The sequence below is a fragment of the Macaca nemestrina genome, chromosome 1 (genome assembly GCF_043159975.1).
Source record: "Macaca nemestrina isolate mMacNem1 chromosome 1, mMacNem.hap1, whole genome shotgun sequence".
Taxonomy (NCBI): Eukaryota; Metazoa; Chordata; class Mammalia; order Primates; family Cercopithecidae; genus Macaca; species Macaca nemestrina.
The window spans coordinates 85975720-85995252 of NC_092125.1; the positions used below are offsets into that span (position 1 = coordinate 85975720).

Below are 19533 nucleotides of genomic sequence, written 5' to 3' on the forward strand. Positions count from 1 at the left end.
CAGCCCCAGTCAGGGGTTTATAGATAAAACTCCCATCTCCCTGGGACAGAGCACCTGGGGGAAGGGGCAGCTGTGGCACAACTTTAGCAGACTTAAACGTTCCTGCCTGCCAGCTCTGAAGAGACCAGCAGATCTCCTAGCACAGTGCTCGAGCTCTGCTAAGGGAGAGACTGCCTCCAAGAGTGGGTCCCTGAACCCCGTGCCTCCTGATGGGGAGACACCTCCCAGCAGGGGTTGACAGACACCTCATACAGAAGAGCTCCAGCTGGCATCTGGCAGGTGCCTCTCTGGGACAAAGCTTCCAGAGGAAGGAGCAGGCAGCAATCTTTGCTGTTGTGCAGCCTCTGCTGGTGATACACAGGCAGAAAGGGTTTGGAGGGGAACCCCAGCAAACTCCAGCAGACCTACAGCAAAGGGGCCTGACTGTTAGAAGAAAAACTAACAAAAAGAAAGCAACAGCATCAACATCAACAAAAAGAACAAACATGCAAAAACTCCACCTGAAGGTCACCAACAGCAAAGACCAAAGGTAAATAAATCCACAAAGATGAGGAAAAACCAGCACTGAAAATTCCAAAACCAGAATGGCTCTTCTCGTCCAAAGCATCACAGCTCACCAGCAAGGGAACAAAACTGGATGGACAATGAGTTTGACGAATTGACAGAAGTAGGCTTCCGAAGGTTGGTAATAACAAACTCCTAAAGGAGCTATTCTAACCCAATGCAAGTGAGATAAGAACCTTGAAAAAAGGTTAGAGGGATTGCTAACTAGAATAACCAGTTTAGAGAAGAATATAGATGATCTAATGGAGCTGAAAAGCACAGCATGAGAACTTTGTGAAGCATACACAAGTATCAATAGCCGAATCAATGAAGCAGAAGAAAGAATATCAGAGATTGAGGATCAACTTAATAAAATAAAGTGTGAAGACAAAATTAGAGAAAAAAGAAGGAAAAGAAATGAATAAAACCTCCAAGAAATATGGGACTATGTGAAATGGCCAAACCTATGTTTGACTGGTGTACCTGAAAGGGACGCAGAGAATGAAATCAAGTTGGAAAACACACTTCAAGATATTATCCAGGAGAACTTCCCCAACCAACCAAGACAGGCCAACATTCAATTTCAGGAAATACAGAGACCACAAAGATACTCCTTGAGAAGAACAACCCCTACACACATAATCATCAGATTCACCAAGGTTGAAATGAAGGAAAAAATGTTAAGGGCAGGCAGAGACAAAGGTCAGGTTACCCACAAAGGGAAGCCCATCAGACTAACAGTGGAGCTCTCTGCAGAAAGCCTACAAGCCAGAAGACAGTGGAAGCCAATACTCAACATTCTTAAAGAAAAGAATTTTCAACCCAGAATTTAATATCCAGCCAAACTAAGCTTCACAAGTGAAGGAGAAATAAAATCCTTTACAGACAAGCAAATGCTAAGGGATTCTGTCACCACTGGGTCTGCCTTACAAGAGCTCATGAAGGAAGCACTAAATATAAAAACGAAAAACTGGTACTAGCCACTCAAAAACAAACCAAAATGTAAACACCATCGACACTATGAAGAAACTGCATCAACTAATGGGCAAAATAACCAGCTAGCATCATAATGACAGGATCAAATTCACACATAACAATGTTAACCTTAAATGTAAATGGGCTAAATGCACCAATTAAAAGGCACAGACTGGCAAATTGGATAAAGAGTCAAGATCCATCAGTGTGCTGTATTCAGGAGACCCATCTCTGTGCAAAGGCACTCATAGGCTCAAAATAAAAGAATGAAGGAAAATTTACCAAGCAAATGAAAAGCAAAAAAAGTAGGGGTTACAATACTAGTCTCTGATAAAACAGACTTTAAACCAACAAAAATCAAAAAAGACAAAGGAAATTACATCATGGTAAAGGGACCAATGCAATAAGAAAAGCTAACTATCCTAAATATATATGCCCCCAATAAAGGAGCACCCAGATTCATAAAGCAAGTTCTTAGAGACCCACAAAGAGATTTAGACTCCCACACAAAAACAGTGGGAGATTTTAATACCCCACTGTCAATATTAGACAGATCAATGAGACAGAAAATTAACAAGGATATTCAGGACTTGAACTCAGCTCTGGACCAAAAGAACTTAATAGACATCTACAGAACTCTCCACCCCAAATCAAAAGAATATATATTCTTCTCGGCACCACACAGCACTTATTCTAAAATCAACCACATAAGTAAAACGCTCCTCAGCAAATGCAAAATAATGGAAATCATAACAAACAGTCTCTCAGACCACAGTGCAATCAAATTAGAACTCAGGATTAAGAAACTCACTCAAAACCACACGACTACATGGAAACTGAACAACCTACTCCTGAATGACTACTGGGTAAATAAAGAAATTAAGGCAGAAATAAATAAGTTATTAGAAAACAATGAGAACAAAGACACAACATACCAGAATCTCTGGGACACAGCTAATGCAGTGTTTAGAGAGAAATTTATACCACTAAATGACCACAGGAGAAAGCAGGAAAGATCTGAAATTGAAACCCTAACATCACAATTAAAAGCACTAGAGAAGCAAGGGCAAACAAATTCAAAAGCTAGCAGAAGACTGAAATCACTAATATCAGAGCAAAATTGAAGGAGATAGAGACACAAAAAAAACCTTAAAAAAAAAATCAATGAATCCAGGAGCTGGGTTTTGAAAAGATTAACAAAATAGACTGCTAGTCACACTAATAAAGAAGAAACGAGAGAAGAATCAAATAGACACAATAAAAAATGATAAAAAGGAGATCACCACTGATCCCACAGAAATACAAACCATCAGAGAATACTATGAACACCTCCATGCAAATAAACTAGAAAATCTAGAAAACGGATTAATTCCTAGACACAAACACCCTCCCAAGACTAAACCAGGAAGAAGTCAAATCCCTGAATAGACCAATAATAAGTTCTGAAATTGAGGCAGTAATTTATAGCCTACCACCCAAAAAAAGCCCAGGACCAGATGGATTCACAGCTGAATTCTACCAAGAGGAGCTGGTACTATTACTTCTGAAACTGTTCCAAACAATAGAAAAAGAGGGACTCCTCCCAAACTCATTTTATGAGGCCAGCATCATCCTGATACCAAAACCTGGCAGAGACACAACAACAACAAAAAAGAAACTTTCAAGCCAATATCCCTGATGAACATCGGTGTGAATATCCTCAATAAAATACTGGCAAACCAAATCTAGCAGCACATCAAAAAGCTTATCCACCACGATCAAGTCAGGTTCATCCACGGGATGCAAGGCTGGTTCAACATATGCAAATCAATAAACATAATCCATCACATAAACAGAACCAACGACAAAAATCACATGACTATCTCAACAGATACAGAAAAAGCCTTTGATAAAATTCAACACTCCTTCATGCTAAAAACACTCAATAAACTAGGTATTGATGAAACACATCTCAAAATAATAAGAGCTATTTATGACAAACCCACAGCCAGTATCACACTGAATGGCTAAAAGCTGGAAGCATTCCCTTTGAAAATTGGCACAAGACAAAGGTGGCCTCTCTCACCACTCCTATTCAACAAAGTATTGGAAGTTCTCCCCAGGGCAATCAGGAAAGAGAAAGAAAGTGTATTCAAACAGGAAGAGAGGAAGTCAAATTATCTCTATTTGCAGATGACATGACTGTATATTTAGAAAACCCCATCATCTCAGCCCAAAAACTCCTTAAGCCCAAAACTCCTTAAGCAACTTCAGCAAAGTCTCAGGATGCAAAATCAATGTGCAAAAATCACAAGCATTCCTATACACCAAAAATAGAGAGTCAAATCAAGAGCAAATTCCCATTCACAACTGCTACAAAAAGAATAAAATACCTAGGAATACAACTTACAAGGGATATGAAGGACCTCTTCAAGGAGAACTACTAACCACTGCTCAAGGAAATAAAAGAGGACACAAACAAATGGAAAAACATTCCATGCTCATGGATAGGAAGAATCAATATTGTGAAAACAGCCATAGTGCCCAAAGTAATTTATAAATTCAATGCTATTCCCATTAAGCTATCATTGACTTTCTTCACAGAATTAGAAAAAACTACTTTAAATATCATATGAAACCAGGAAAGAGCCCATAGAGCCAAGACAAAGGTCTTAAGCAAAAAGAACAAAGCCGGAGGCATCACACGACCTGACTTCAAACTATACTACAAGACTACAGTAACCAAAACAGTATGGTACTGGTACCAAAACAGATATATAGACCAATGGAACAGAACACAATCCTCAGAAATAACACCACACATCTGCAATGATCTGATCTTTCACAAACCTGACAAAAACAAGCAATGAGGAAAGGATTCCCTATTTAATAAATGGTATTGGGAAAACTGGCTAGCCATATGCAGAAAACTGCAACTGGACCCCTTCCTTAAACCTTATACAAAAATTAACTCAAGATGGATTAAAGATTTAAATGTAAGACCTAAAACCATAAAAACCCTAGAATAAAACCTACGGAATACCATTCAGGACACAGGCATGAGCAAAGACTTCATGACTAAAACACCAAAAGCAATGGCAACAAAAGCCAAAATTGACAAATGGGATCTAATTAAACTAAAGAGCTTCTTCACAGCAAAACAAACTATCATCAGAGTGAACAGGCAACCCACAGAATGGGAGAAAATTTTTCCAATCTATCCATCTGACAAAGGGCTAATATCCAGAATTTAAAACAAATTTATAAGAACTTAAGACAAATTTACAAGAAAAAAACAAAAAACCCCATCAAAAAGTGGGCAAAGGATATGAACAGACGCTTTTCAAAAGAAGATATTTGTGCAGTCAACAAACATATTGTCCGGAGCTGCACGCCCCGGCCATAGCGAATGATAGCTGACGATTGGGAACGCCTGAGCTCTATTCATTTCCACCCCACACCTTCTCCCTAGATTTACCTTTTTCCCTGTATTAATACCTCATAAAAGATGGCGCTCTTCCTGCTTCTTCTTCACCCATTTTTCCTGTGCCCGCGAAAATTGCTACCTGACAGCGCAGGTGCAACATGACGTTCGACCAGAGAAACCAATACCTACTTGGTCACGCCCTCTGCGATGAGATCATCTCTGCCTCTGGCCCAACCCCTTTCCCTCCAAGTGTATATAAGGCACTGCATTACCGCCATTAAAGAAGACTTGATCAGAGCACTGTCTTGTCTCCATTCCTCGTATCTCTTGTTCCCCAAATTCCCACCCCCTCCTCCAGGGCCTGCTTCGACTATCCCGCGGGCCGGGAGAACATATGAAAAAAAGCTTATCATCATTGGTCATTAAAGAAATGTAAATCAAAACCACAATGAGATACCATCTCACACCAGTTAGAATGGTGATCATTAAAAAGTCAGGAAACAACAGATGCTGGAGAGGATGTGGAGAAATAGAAGTGCTTTTACACTGTTGGTGACAGTATAAATTAGTTCAACCATTGTGGAAGACCATGTGGTGATTCCTCAAGGATCTAGAACTAGAAATACCATTTGACTCAGCAATCCCATTACTGGGTATAATACCCAAAGGATTATAAAGCATTCTACTATAAAGACACATGCACATGTATGTTTATTGTGGCACTATTCACAATGGCAAAGACTTGGAACCAACCCAAATGTCCATCAGTGTTAGACTGGATAAAGAAAATGTGGCACATATACACCATGGAAAACTATGCAGCCATAAAAATGAGTTCATGTTCTTTGTAGGGACATGGATGAAGCTGGAAACCATCATTCTCAGCAAAGTAACACAGAAACAGAAAACCAAACACTGCATGTTTCTCACTCATAAGTGGGAGTTGAACAATGAGAACATATGGGCACAGGGAGGGGAACATCACACACCGGAGCCTGTCAGGGGGTGGGGGCCAAGGGGAGGGATAGCATTAGGAGATATACCTAATATAGATGACGGGTTGATGGGTGCAGTAAACTACCATGGCACATGTATACCTATGTAACAAAGCTGCACGTTCTGCACATGGAATCCCAGAACTTAAAGTATTTAAAAAAAAAAAAAAATTATCCAAAAAAGAAAGAAATTCAGCCAGGCATGGTGGCAGGCATCTGTAATCCCAGCTACTCAGGAAGCTGAGGCAGGAGAATTGTTTGAGTACAGGAGGTGGGGGTTGTAGTGAGCCGAGATTGTGTCACTGCACTCCAGCCTGGGTGACAGAGCAAGGCCCTGTCTGGAAAAAAAAAAAAAAAAAAACTTTAAAAAGTCAACATCTGCTGGGTTTTGCTCTTCTCCATCTCCCTGCACTATATGTTATCACTAACCTGGAAGGCTCTGGTGTCCTCTACCATCCAAGGTTCTCCTTGCTCCAGCTTGAAGATCACCTCGGGTTTGGTAATGTGGTACCCTGTTAATAAAAAATGTGAGACTAGGCCAGGCGCAGTGGCTCATGCCTGTAATCCCAGCACTTTGGGAGGCCCAGGCGGGCAGATCACAAGGTCAGGAAATTGAGACCATCTTGGCTGACACAGTGAAACCCTGTCTCTACTAAAAATACAAAAAATTAGCCAGGCGTGGTGGCGGGCACCTGTAGTCCCAGCTACTCGGTAGGCTGAGGTAGGAGAATGGCGTGAACCTGGGAACTGTGAAATCAGGTCCTTTGAAGAATGACAACAGCTTGGATTCAGGAGCCGTGCAGTGAAGGGGCCGGTTTGAACCTTTCATTAGAGGGGGCTGACACGTTACTCATGGACTGGAATATTATAACTAAATAACATTAAACTGTATACGTGTCCATATACTTACTAGCAGAGAAGAAAGCACTTGCTCCTGGGAGTTACTGTGATATTCACTCACCCAAGGACACCAAGCTGCTGTAGGTCTCCAGCATCATGTCCCTGTACAGAGTCCTTTGAACATCATCCAAGTCCTGCCACTCTTTCCAGGTGAAGCCCACAGCCACATCCTCAAAGGACACCAACTCCTGTAATGGCATATTTCTCCTCAAGTCACCAGCCCTGGGTCACAAGAACAAGAATCATGGAGATCACTCTTCTCTGTGTGTCTCATATATATGTCATATAAGATGTAGCTTGCTTTGTAGTCTATATGGTGTGAGAAAGAAAAATCATGGTAGAAATAGCCTCGAGTGTAATCATTTAATTACAGCTGACTCTTGAACAACACGGATTTGAACTACATGGGTCCACACACATGCAGATTTTCTTCTGTCTCTGCCACCCCAGAGTCAGAAAAACCAGTATCTCCAATGAACATATGTTCTCTCATAATTTTCTTGATAACACTTTCTTTCCTCTAGATTATTTTAAGAATACGTGGCATACTTATCCTCACATCACTGTTGCATCATGAGAACACAAAGTCTTGGTGTTGTTCACTCGTGTGTGTGCATGTGTCTTACATGAGATATAGCCTGCTTTTTACTCTATGATGGGAAAAAGAAAACTGACAGTAGAAGCATACTGCTACTAATTTACTAATTATGAAAAGTTCTACTAAACACTTTCCCTTACAGATCTGGAATTGTCCCTGCTGCCAGGGATAAAGTCAAGATAAAAATTCTGCTCCTCCTGCCAGGCACGGTGGCTCACGCCTATAATCCCAGCACTTTGGAAGGCTGAGGCAGGCAGATCACGAGGTCAGGAGATCAAGACCATCCTGGCTAACACAGTGAAACCCCATCTCTACCAAAAATATAAAAAAATTAGCTGGGCATGGTGGTGGGCACCTGTAGTCCCAGCTACTTGGGAGGCTGAGGCAGCAGAATGGTGTGAACCTGGAGTTGGAGCTTGCAGTGAGCCGAGATTGCGCCACTGCACTCCAGCCTGGGTGACAGAGCGAGACTCCCTCTCAAAAAATAATAATAATAATAATAATTCTGCTCCTCCAAGGTGCTTAAGATCTGTTACAAAGACATATGTATAGGGCCAGGCACAGTGGCTCATGCCTATAATCCCAGCACTTTAGGAGGCCAAGGTAGGTGCATCACAAGGTCAAGAGATTGAGACAATCCTGGCCAACTTAGTGAAACCCTGTCTCTACTAAAAATACAAAAATTAGCCGAGCCTAGTGGCAGGCACCTGTAATCCCAGCTACTCAGGAGGCTGAGGCAGGAGAATCACTGGAACCCGGGAGGTAAAGGTCGCAGTGAGCCGAGATCACGCCACTGCACTCCAGCCTGGTGACAGAGCGAGACTCCATCTCAAAAAAAAAAAAAGAAAAAGAAAAAAAAGTCATAAGTATAAATGGAACTACAAAGAGTACCATGCCTGAGTGAGTGTTTCTCAGCTGTGATGAGAGACAAAGGTATGCAAGGCATGATTATCAGGTGATTCTGCATTTCAATACTTGACCTAATTCCAACAAAAGAAACTTCATGTGCTCACTGATTTTAAAAAATTACTTATAAAGTATTTTTTATGTTCACAGGCATCCTTATGTTTCCCTACTACATTAAAAAAAAATCAAAAACTGCTAAGTGTTCACATAAAAGTAATCACCCACTTCCTAAAACACAGGATACAAGTAATAAAGGTAAATAAAATGTGGTAAGGTACTTGCTCAGATTTGCATTTCCACAGTCATTCCCTGCCAGGAGATAGGGCAAGGACTAAAGAGAGAGTCAGAGGGGAAGAAACCAGGGTGAGACATGGCCATCTATACCAGGATACAGGCCAATAAAAGTACAGAATAGGAAACTAATCTTGAAAAAAAGAAAACAAAAGCAAAAGCAAACAGTGAATTCTGACCTAATTTGTTGTGCTGAGGGTGAAAAGTGGAGTTCAATTCCATGCTGTCTCATGACCAGCTAGGTAGATACTGATGTTGTAAACTGAAATTGAGAAAAGAACAAAGAACTTGATAAGGAAAAGCAAAAATAATCTTGGATACACAATCTGAAGTTTCTGCAGTCAGATATGTGGGGATGTTCATCTGGAAACGATTCATGATCTAGAGCTCAGGAGAGAGACCTAAGCTCAAGGTAAATATTTGAAAAGCAACAGCATTTCAGTGGTAGCTGAAGCCAGCAGCTTGAATAAAATAGCTCAAAGAGAACCTAAGAGATTGAAAGGACAAAAAGAGCAAGTACAGAATCTGAGGAAACACTGATATTTATCAACAGAGGAAGAGAAATAGACCATGAGAACTGAGAAGAAATAAAATCTATAAATATATTTCATAATATTCACAGGTTTATGAAAAAAAGTCCTATGATCACACAGACATTGAGAAGATATATTTAAATATATCATCCCATTTGTAATAAAAAGTCAATAAAAAAGGACACATGACATTCTTTAACATGTTAAAATGGACATATCTTGACCCAAAGAGCAGCTTCATAGTTAATGAGGAAATACTGGAAGACACATATGCTCCATCTCTACAAATATTTACCATTGTACAAGAGGTAATGTTCAACTCAAATGAAGAGAAACAAAAATGAGAAAGACTATGATTTGCATATAATTTAAACCTAGAAAACCCAAGAGAATCTTCCAAAAACTATTCCAAATAAGAAAGCTCACTATGCTGGATGCAGTGGCTCACCCCTGTAATCCCAGCACTTTGGGAGGTCAAGGCAGGCAAATCACCTGAGGTCGGAGGTTTGCGATCAGCCTGACCAACATGGAAAACCCCTGTCTCTACTAAACAAAAATTAACCGGGCATGGTGGCACATGCCTGTAATCCCAGCTACTAGGGAGGCTGAGGCAGGAGAATTGCTTGAACCCAGGAGGCGGAGGTTGCGGTGAGCTGAGATCACACCATTGCACTCCAGTCTAGGAAACAAGAGTGAAAGGTCATCTCAATAAAATAAAAAAAAAAAGAAAGAAAGAAAGCTCAATGTATAAACAGACTACAAAAGTCTTCATACATGTAATAACATTCAAACTACAACCACTACTACCTAGCAGTACATTTAACAAAATTAGTATAGAACTAAATGGTGGCAGGGGGAAAAGTGAGGGATACAAAAGCTAATTAAGCAAGTAAAAAGATATATTATGTTTATGAACAGGAAGAGTCTACATCATAAAGATGCCAATTCTCCCTAAGTCAGTGAAGTGCTTTAATATCATCCTATGAAAGCAACACACTCTCAGATATTGATAAGCCAGAAGAACACTTATGTGGAAAATTAAACAAGAATAGACAGTGTATGGTAGGTTATATTTCTGTTCACCTAAAACCTGGTCCTTCCTCCCTGTATTAGTCAGCTGTGTCTGCCATAACACATTCCACAGACTGGGTGACTTCACAGAAATTTTTTTTTTTTTTTTTTTTTTTTTTTTTTGAGACGGAGTCTCACTCTGTTGCCCAGGCTGGAGTGCAGTGGCCGGATCTCAGCTCACTGCAAGCTCTGCCTCCCGGGTTTACGCCATTCTCCTGCCTCAGCCTCCTGAGTAGCTGGGACTACAGGCACCCACCACCTTGCCCGGCTAGTTTTTTTTTTTTTTTTGTATTTTTCAGTAGAGACAGGGTTTCACCGTGTTAGCCAGGATGGTATCGATCTCCTGACCTCATGATCTGCTGGTCTCAGCCTCCCAAAGTGCTGGGATTACAGGTTTGAGCCACCGTGCCCGGCCTTAACAGAAATTTTGTTGCTCACAATTCTGGAGGCTGAAAAGTCCAAGATCAACGTGCCAGGCAAATCACTTCCTAATGAGGTCTCTCCTCCTGGTTTACAGATGACATAGCCTTCTTGATGTGTCCTCACATAGCAGGGATAGATAGATCTCTCTCTTCCTCTTCTTATAAGACCATCAATCCTACTGGCTTAAAGGTCTCAACTCTTATGACCTCACAAGAGGTCACATGGGTGCCCTCCTAAATGGTACCTTCATAAAAGGGCAGACACACTGGTAGTCAACATAACCAACATGTAGACATGTAGTCAGCAAGTCTACATAACCAAACCATAATAAAAACTTTGAACACAGACTCAGATGAGATCCTTGTGTTGTCAATGTCTTGTGGGTGCTGATATGTATTGTTGGCAGAAACAGACAATGACCAAGAGGTTCCACTAAGAGCAAACAATTGAAATTTGTGCCAAGTGGTTCATAGATCCTGCCCTATGCACCCTGTTCCTTGGTTAATTTTAGTTGATCTTTTCATAGTAATAAATCATAACTATGAGTACAAAGCCTTTTACCGAACCTGTGGGTTTTCTTGGGGACCCCCAAATTTGCAGCTGTTATCAGAAGAATCATAGCCTTGGGGACATCTAAACCTCTTACAGAAAAGAACAACGTAGAGATAAGCATACCAAGGGTGTACAATGATAAAATTGTCACACACACACAAAAAGATAACAGAAATCTGGGTGAATACAAATAAAGAAAACAATGGAAATGGTAGATATTTGAGTAAACATATACATTGATCTTATTTCTGACCTCGTTAAAAAGTCACCGACCCTTTGAAGCAAGAAAATAATGTATTGTGGAGTTTATAACATGTAGGAGTAAAAAGTATGATAAGCATGGAAGCTGGGAAGAGCTAAAGGGAAGCATCTTATAAAGTTTGTATAGTATATATGAAATGGCATAATACTACTTGAAGGTAGCCTATAAGTCAAATATGAATATGATGAACCATAAAACAACCATCAGGCCAGGTGCAGTGGCTCATGCCTGTAATCCCAGCACTTTAGTAGGCCAAGGAGGGAGGATCACTTGAGGCCAGGAGTTGGAGACAAGCCTGAGCAACATAGTGAGATCCTGTCTCCACATAAAAATTTAAAAATAGAAACAAAAAAAAAAAAAATTCAACAAACTTACAACCAATAATCCAAGAAAGGCACTCATAGGTCATATAAAAAGAGAAAGTGGGCTAAATCTGGCATGGTAGCCATAATTTGCATATTTCTATTCTGTATGAATTGCTCCTGTGGAAGAAAGACTTGACTTGGTGTAGTTAAAAAGAGAGAGAGAGAGAGAGAGAGAGAGAATGAGATGGACAATCTGAAGCAAAGTCTAGAGTACAGAAAATGTACGTGTGACACAGATAGAAAATATTAAATAGAGACAATAGACTTTTTTTTTTTTAAGACAGGGTCTCACTCTGTCGCTCAGGCTGGAGTACAGTGGTGCTATCTTGGCTCACTGTAACCTCCGCCTCCCAGGTTCAAGCGTTTCTCCTGCCTCAATCTCTTGAGTAGCTGGGACTACAGGCATGCACCACCACACCTGGCTAATTTTTGTATTTTTTGGTAGAAACGGGTTTCACCATGTTGGTCAGGCTGGTCTCAAACTCCTGGCCTCAAGTGATCCACCCACCTCGACCTCCCAAAGTGCTGGGATTACAGGCATAAACCACCATGTCCAGTCAGATTTTATAACATAAAAAACTTAAAAGCGCGGTGGGGAGGGGTGCCAAGATGGCCAACTAGAAGCAGTTGCAATTGGAGGCTCCCACTGAAAAGATACAAAGTAGCATGCAAATCCTGCACAGGCAACCGAAATATCCGGATTCTGTCATTAGGACTGGCTAGGTGGCTGGCATGACCCAATCAGAGAAAAGAAGAGCAGTGTGGTGCGGCAGCCCACCTGAAAGTGACAAGGGGCAGGGGAGCCCCACTCCCAGCCAAGGGAGGTGGTGAGTGAGAGTGCTACCCTCCCTGAGAAACGGTGCTTCTTCCACAAAACTGTGCAACCCACCGATCGGAAGATCCCACTTGGGAGCCCACCCCACTGGGGCCTTGGGTCTCAATCAGGGAGCTGCGCAGATTCTCAACAGCCACTTGGCCTAAGCCTGCTGAGTTCCCAGGGAGAGGGGCAGCCATCACCACTGCTGCAGCTGTCTGCCATCTAAGCCATCTGCGATCCTTGGCGGAGGGGCAGCTGCCAACACTGTAGTTGCAGGGCCCCCCTGCAGGAACTCCAACTCCACCCAGGGGCTTAGGTACAGAATTCTGATGTCCCTGGACCTGAGCCCCTAGGGGAAGGGGTGCCCATAGTCTCCACTGACCAGCGGACTTAGTCTTTCCTCCTGCTAGCTCTGAGGAATCCAGGCAGCCCAGATGAGTGGGTTTCCCCCAAGTGCAGCAAACCTCCTCCACCAAGGGACAGCCAAAGTGCTATGTTAAATGGGTCCTGCTTTCTGTGCCACCCAACTGGGTCAGACCCCCCAACAGGAGCTATCAGATATCCTATACAGGAGCCTTCCTACTGGCATCATGTCGGTGCCCCTCAAGGTCAGAGATTCCAGATAAAGAAGCAGGCACCCACCTTGGCTGTTCTGCAGGCTCGAGTGACATCTCCAGGTGTGAGAGCAAACCAGATGAATAGGGGCTGAAGTGAACCCCCAGCAAACTGCGGTAGCCCTACAGAAGAGGAACCTGACTATTGAAAGAAAAACAAAAAAAAACAAAAAGGAACAACAGCATCAACAAAACAAGTGCTACAAAAACCTCATCCAAGGGTCAGCAGCCTCAAAGATCAAAACTAGACAAACTCATGAAGATGAGAAAGAGTCAACATAAAAACAATCTAACTCAGCGTTAGAGAAGAGAACACAGTGCCTCTTCTCTAAATGATTGCAACATCTCTCCAGCAAGGGCACAGAACTGGACAGAGGATGAGCTGGATGAATTCACAGAAGTAGGCTTCAGAAAGAGGGTAATAACAAAACTTCGCTGAAGTAAAGGAGCATGTTCTAACTCAAGGCAAAGAAATTACAAACCTTAAAAAAAAGTTAGAGGAGTTGCTAGCTAGAATAACCAGTTTAGAGATGTACATAAATGACCTGATGGAGCTGAAAAACACAAGAGAACTTTGTGAAGCATATACAAGTATCAATAGCCCAATCGATCAAGTAGAAGAAAGAATATCAGAGATGGAAGACTATCTTGCTGAAATAAGGCAGGCAGACAAGATTAGAGAAAAAAGAATAAAAAGGAATGAACAAAACCTCCAAGAAATATGGAACTATGTGAAAAAAAAAAAAAGAACCTAAAACTGATTGGAGTACCTGAAAACAAAAAGGATAATGGAACCAAGTTGGAAAACACACTTCAGGATGTTATCCAGGAGAACTTCCCCAACCGAGCAAAACAGGCCAACATTCAAATTTAGGAATTACAGAGAACTCCACTAAAATACTCCACAAGAAGATCAACCCCAAGACACATAATCATTAGATTCTCTAAGGTCGAAATGAAGGAAAAAATGTTGTAGGCAGCCAGAGAGAAAGTTCAGGTTACCTACAAAGGGAAGCCCATCAGACTAACAGGGGATCCCTCAGCAGAAACCCTTACAAGCCAGAAGAGAGTGAAGGCCAATATTCAACATTCTTAACGAAAAGACTTTTTTCAACCAAGAATTTCATGTCCAGCCAAACTATGCTTAATAAGGGAAGGAGAAATAGAATCCTTTTCAGATAAGCAAATGCTGAGGGACTTCCTCACCACCAGGCATGCCTTGCAAGAGCTCCTAAAGGAAACACTTAATATGGATAAGAAAAACCGGTACCAGCCATGGCAAAACACACAAAAATGTAAAGACCAATGACACTATGAAGAAACAACATCAACTAGTGTGAAAAAATAAATAACCAGCTAGCATCATGATGACAGGATCAAATTCACACATAACAACATTAACCCTAAATGTAAATAGACTAAATGCCCCAATTAAAAGACAAAAACTGGCAAATTGGATAGAGTCAAGACCCATCAGTGTGCTGTATTCAAGAGACCCAGCTCATGTGCAAAGACAAACATAGGTTCAAAATAAAGGGATGGAGGAAAATTTACAAAGCAAATGGAAAGCAGAAAAAAGCAGGGGTTGCAATCCCAGTCTCTGACAAAACAGACTTTAAACTAACAAAGACCAAAAAAGACAAAGAAGGACATTATATAATGGCAAAGAGATAAATTCAACAAGAAGAAAAGCTAACTATCCTAAATATACATGTAACCAATATGGGAGTACCCAGATTCATAAAATGAGTTCTTACAAACCTACAAAGAGATTTAGACTCTCACACAATAATACTGGGAGACTTTAACATCCCACTGTCACTATTAGACAGATTAATGAGACAAAATTAAAAGGATATGGCCAGGTGCAGTGGCTTATGCCTGTAATCCCAGCACTTTGGGAGGATGAGGCAGGCAGATCATGAGGTCAGGAGCTCGAGACCAGCTTGACCAACATGGTGAAACACTGTCTCTACTAAAAATACAACAATTAGCAGGCGGGTGGTGGGTGCCTGTAATCCCAGCTACTCAGGAGGCTGAGGCAGGAGAATCACTTTAACCTGGGAAATGGAGGCTGCAGTGGGCCGAGGTTGTGCCACTGCACTCCAGCCTGGACAACAGAGTGAGACTCTGTCTTAAAAAAAAAAAAAAAGGAAAAGAAAATTAAAAGGATATTCAGGACTTGAACTCAACTCTGGATCAAGTGGACCAAATAGATATCTACAGAACTCCCCACCCCAAAACAACAGAATATATATTATTCTCAGTGTCACACGGCACTTACTCTAAAAGTGGCCACATAATTAGAAGTAAAATACTCCTCAGCAAATGCAAAAGAACTGAAATTACAACAGTGTGTCAGACCACAGTGTAATCAAATTAGAACTCAGGATTAAGAAACTCAAAACCACACAACTACATGGAAATTGAACAACCTGCTCCTGAAAGATTCCTGGACAAATAATGAAATTAAGGCAGAAATCAAGAAGTTATTTGAAACCAATGAGAACAAAGAGACAACATACCAGAATCTCTGTGACACAGCTAAAGCAGTGTTAAGAGGGAAATTTATAGCCCTAAATGCCCACATCAGAAAGCTAGAAAGATCTCAAATCAACACCCTAACATCCCACTTAAAAGAACTAGAGAAGCAAGAGCAAACAAACCCAAAAGCTAGCAGAACACAAGAAATAACTAAGATCAGAGTACAACTGAAGGAGAGAGAGACATGAAAAACCCTTCAAAAAAATCAATGAATCTAGGAGCTGGTTTTTTGAAAAGATTAACAAAATAGATAGACCATTAGTTAAACTAACATAGAAGAAAAGAGAGAAGAATCAAATGGACACAATAAAAAAAGATAAAGGGGATATCACCACTGATCCCACAGAAATACAAACCACCATCAGAGAATACTATAAACACTTCTATACAAATCAACTAGAAAATCTAGAAGAAATTGGTAAATTCCTGGACACATACACCCTCCCAACACTAAACCAAGAAGAAGTTGAATCCCTGAATAGACCAATAGCAAGTTCTGAAATTGAGACAGTAACAAATCACCTATCAAGCAAAAAAGCCCAGGACCAGATGGATTCACAGCTGAATTCTACCACAGGTACAAAAAATCGGTAACGTTCCTTCAGAAACTGTTTCAAACAATTGAAAAAGAGGGACTCTTCCCTAACTCATTTTATGAGGCTAGCATCATCCTGATGCTAAAACCTGGCAGAGACACAACAAAAAAAGAAAATTTCAGGCCTAATATCCCTGATGAACATTGATGCAAATATCCTCAATAAAATCCTGGCAAACTGACTACAGTAGCACACCAAAAAGCTTATCCACCCGATCAAGTCGGGTTCATCCCTGGGATGCAAGGCTGGTTCAACACATGCAAATCAATAAATGTAATCCATCACATAAACATAACCAGTGACAAAAACCACATGATTATCTCAAAAGATGCAGAAAAGGCCTTCAATAAAATTCAACATCCCTTCATGTTAAAAACTCTCAATAAACTACAAACTGATGGAACATATCTCAAAATAATAAGAACTATTTATGACAAACCCACACCCAATATCATACTGAATGGGCAAAAGCTGGAAGCATTCAAACTGGCACAAGACACGGATGCCCTCTCTCACTACTCCCATTCAACACAGTATTGGGAGTTCTGGCCAGGGCAATCAGACAAGAGAAAGAAATAAAGGGTATTCAAAGAGGAAGAGAGTAAGTCAAATTGTCTATTCATGGATTGTATTTAGAAAACCTATTTTTAGAAAACTCAAAACTTCTTAAAGCTTCTTAAGCTGATAAGCAACTTAAGGTCTCAGGACACAAAATGAATGTGCAGAACTCACAAGCATTCCTATACGCCAACAATAGACAAGCAGAGAGCCAAATCATGAATGATTTCCCATTCACAAATACTACAAGGAGAATAAAATACCTAGGAATACAGCTAAAAAGGGACATGAAAGACCTCTTCAAGGAAAACTACAAACCACTGCTCAAGGAAATCAGAGAGGACACAAACAAATGGACAAACCTTCCATCCTCATGAATAGGAAGAATCAGTATCACAAAAATGGCCATACTGCCCAAAGTAATTTATAGATTCAATGCTATTCCCATCAAACTACCATGGGCATTCTTCACATAATTAGAAAAAAAGACTTTGAATTTCAAATGGAATCAAAGCAATACAACCTTGTTTTACTGTGCTTCACTTTACTAGGATTGACAGATACTGAGTTTTCCACAAATTGAAGGTTTTTAGCAACCATGTAGGGAAGTCTATCAGCACCATTTTCTAACAGCATGTACTCATTTCATCTCACAATATTTAAAGATTTTTTACTGTTATGATATCCATTATGGTGATCTGTGATCAGTACTGTTTTCTTTTTTTTTCTTTTCTTTTTTTTTTTTTTGAGATTGAGTCCAAGCTGGAGTGTAGTGGCACAATCTCGGCTCACTGCAACCTCTGCCTCTGGGTTCAAGCTATTCTCCTGCCTCAGCCCCCCAAGTAGCTGGGACTATGGGCACCCACCACCACGCTCAGCTAATTTTTGTATGTAGAGATGGGGTTGTACCATGTTGCCCAGGCTGGTCTCGAACCCCTGACCTCAGGTGATCCACCCACCTCGACCTCCCAAAGTGCTGGGATTAGAGGCGTGAGCCACCGTGTCCAGCCAATGTGATGAGTGCTTTTTGATGTCACTATTATAATTGTTTGAGTGGAGGGTGCTACAAATCACTCTCATATAAAACAACAAACCTAAGTGATGAATGTTGTCCATGTTCTGACTGCTCCATGGACTGGCCATTCCCCTGCCTCTCTCTCCCTTCAACTCCCTGATTCCCTGTGTAGCAGGATGAGCCACAGATAAAACTCCTGAGACACCAAGTTAAAGAAGGAAGGGATTTATTCGGCCGGGGGCATCAGCAAGACTCCTGTCTCAAGAGCTGAGCTCCCTGAGTGAGCAGTTCCTGTCCCTTTTAAGGGCTCACAACTCTAAGGGGGTGCATGTGAGGGGGTCGTGATTGAGCAAGCAGGGGGGTACACGGGGGTACATGACTGGGGGCTGCAGGCACTGGTAATTAGATTGGAACAAAACAGGACAGGGATTTTCACAGTGCATTTCTATACGATGTCTGTAATCTATAGTTAGGTCAGGGGTCGATCTTTAACTACCAGGCCCAGCGTGCGGCGCCGGGCCGTCTGCCTGTGGATTTTATTTCTGCCTTTTAGTTTTTACTTCTTCTTTCTTTGGAGGCGGAAATTGGGCATAAGATGATATGAGGGGTGGTCTCCTCCCTTATTCCCCTCTTTTGAGACTCTCACTCATTTTATTAGTGGGAGTTCTCACTTTCATTTTTACTACCTATGTCTTCTTGCAAGACAGATCAATAGTGATTCGTACAGTACACTTGTACTGAAGCATTTTGGTGAACTAAGGTAGCGATGAAGCTTTTTACCATTTGAAGAAGTACAGGTAACAAACAAGGGAGCAGTAGGCAGACTCCTATTATTATTATAACTCCTATTATAAGAGTTTTAAATCCTCCTAGCACTGGGAACATGGCCCCAGGATCAAATCCATGCCACATTGGCATGGGCACATGTGCCAGTTTTATCATATCTCTAATTATGTCTTCAACTACTTGCCCTCAATCATCTATTTGTAGACAGCAATTAGTAAGGCTAAATTTCCCACAGACCCCTCCTTCAGCTGCTAGCAAGTAGTCAAGAGCCAATCTATTTTGACAGCATTTCTCATCTGAGTTTCTTGATGGGCCAGAATAGTCAACGCTCTGCCAGTTTTATTAGTGATTATTTCTAAGACAGTTTGTAACCATATGATTTGGTTGATCATGTAAATGGGGGTCCAGTATCCTCAAGAGCCGTCTTGTGCCTAAGTAGCAGGCCTATAATACTGTATGATTCTCTCAGGGGGCCATTCATCACCTTTCCAATTTCCTATAGCTATGCTTCTCTTTTCGTGGGAAACACAGACAGGGAAACCTAGGAGTTCGCCTGTTTTCATGGGCAGTAGGAAGAAAGATGGTTTAATAGTGCCAATAACACAACTGCCTGCCCACTGGTCAGGTAATTTGGCATAAGCTTTATGCCCACATATCCAATATAATCCAGTGGGGGCTGTCCAGTCCTGGTAGGACTCTGGGTGGGTCCACACGGTTTGGAACTTTGGGAATTTGCTAAATGAATTCCTCTCTGTTTGATTTGAACTCCACCAAGTGACTGTT

The 19533-nt window shown here is 41.3% G+C and overlaps 1 protein-coding gene across 13 annotated transcripts in view; it reads right to left on the reverse strand.

The window, feature by feature from the left end:
• LOC105478843 (zinc finger protein 717-like) overlaps nucleotides 1-19533 on the reverse strand; it is a 108362-nt gene that overhangs the window by 80210 nt on the left and 8619 nt on the right. For 4 of the 13 annotated variants that reach the window (XR_011615069.1, XR_011615070.1, XR_011615081.1 and 1 more), the window contains 4 exons: nucleotides 8794-8876; nucleotides 6881-7041; nucleotides 6349-6431; nucleotides 5320-6257 (listed from right to left, as the gene is read on the reverse strand). Coding sequence is in view for 3 of the 13 variants with exons in the window: in XM_071081655.1 (XP_070937756.1) it covers nucleotides 6349-6431; nucleotides 6881-7041; nucleotides 8794-8846 (297 nt within the window). In the remaining 10 variants the exon portion in view is untranslated. Of the gene's footprint in view, nucleotides 1-5319; nucleotides 6258-6348; nucleotides 6432-6880; nucleotides 7042-8124; nucleotides 8246-8793; nucleotides 8877-10566; nucleotides 10595-10656; nucleotides 12100-13279; nucleotides 15056-19533 lie in introns of those variants that run through there. The other 9 variants (XR_011615091.1, XR_011615071.1, XR_011615067.1 and 6 more) reach the window with 9 other exon arrangements.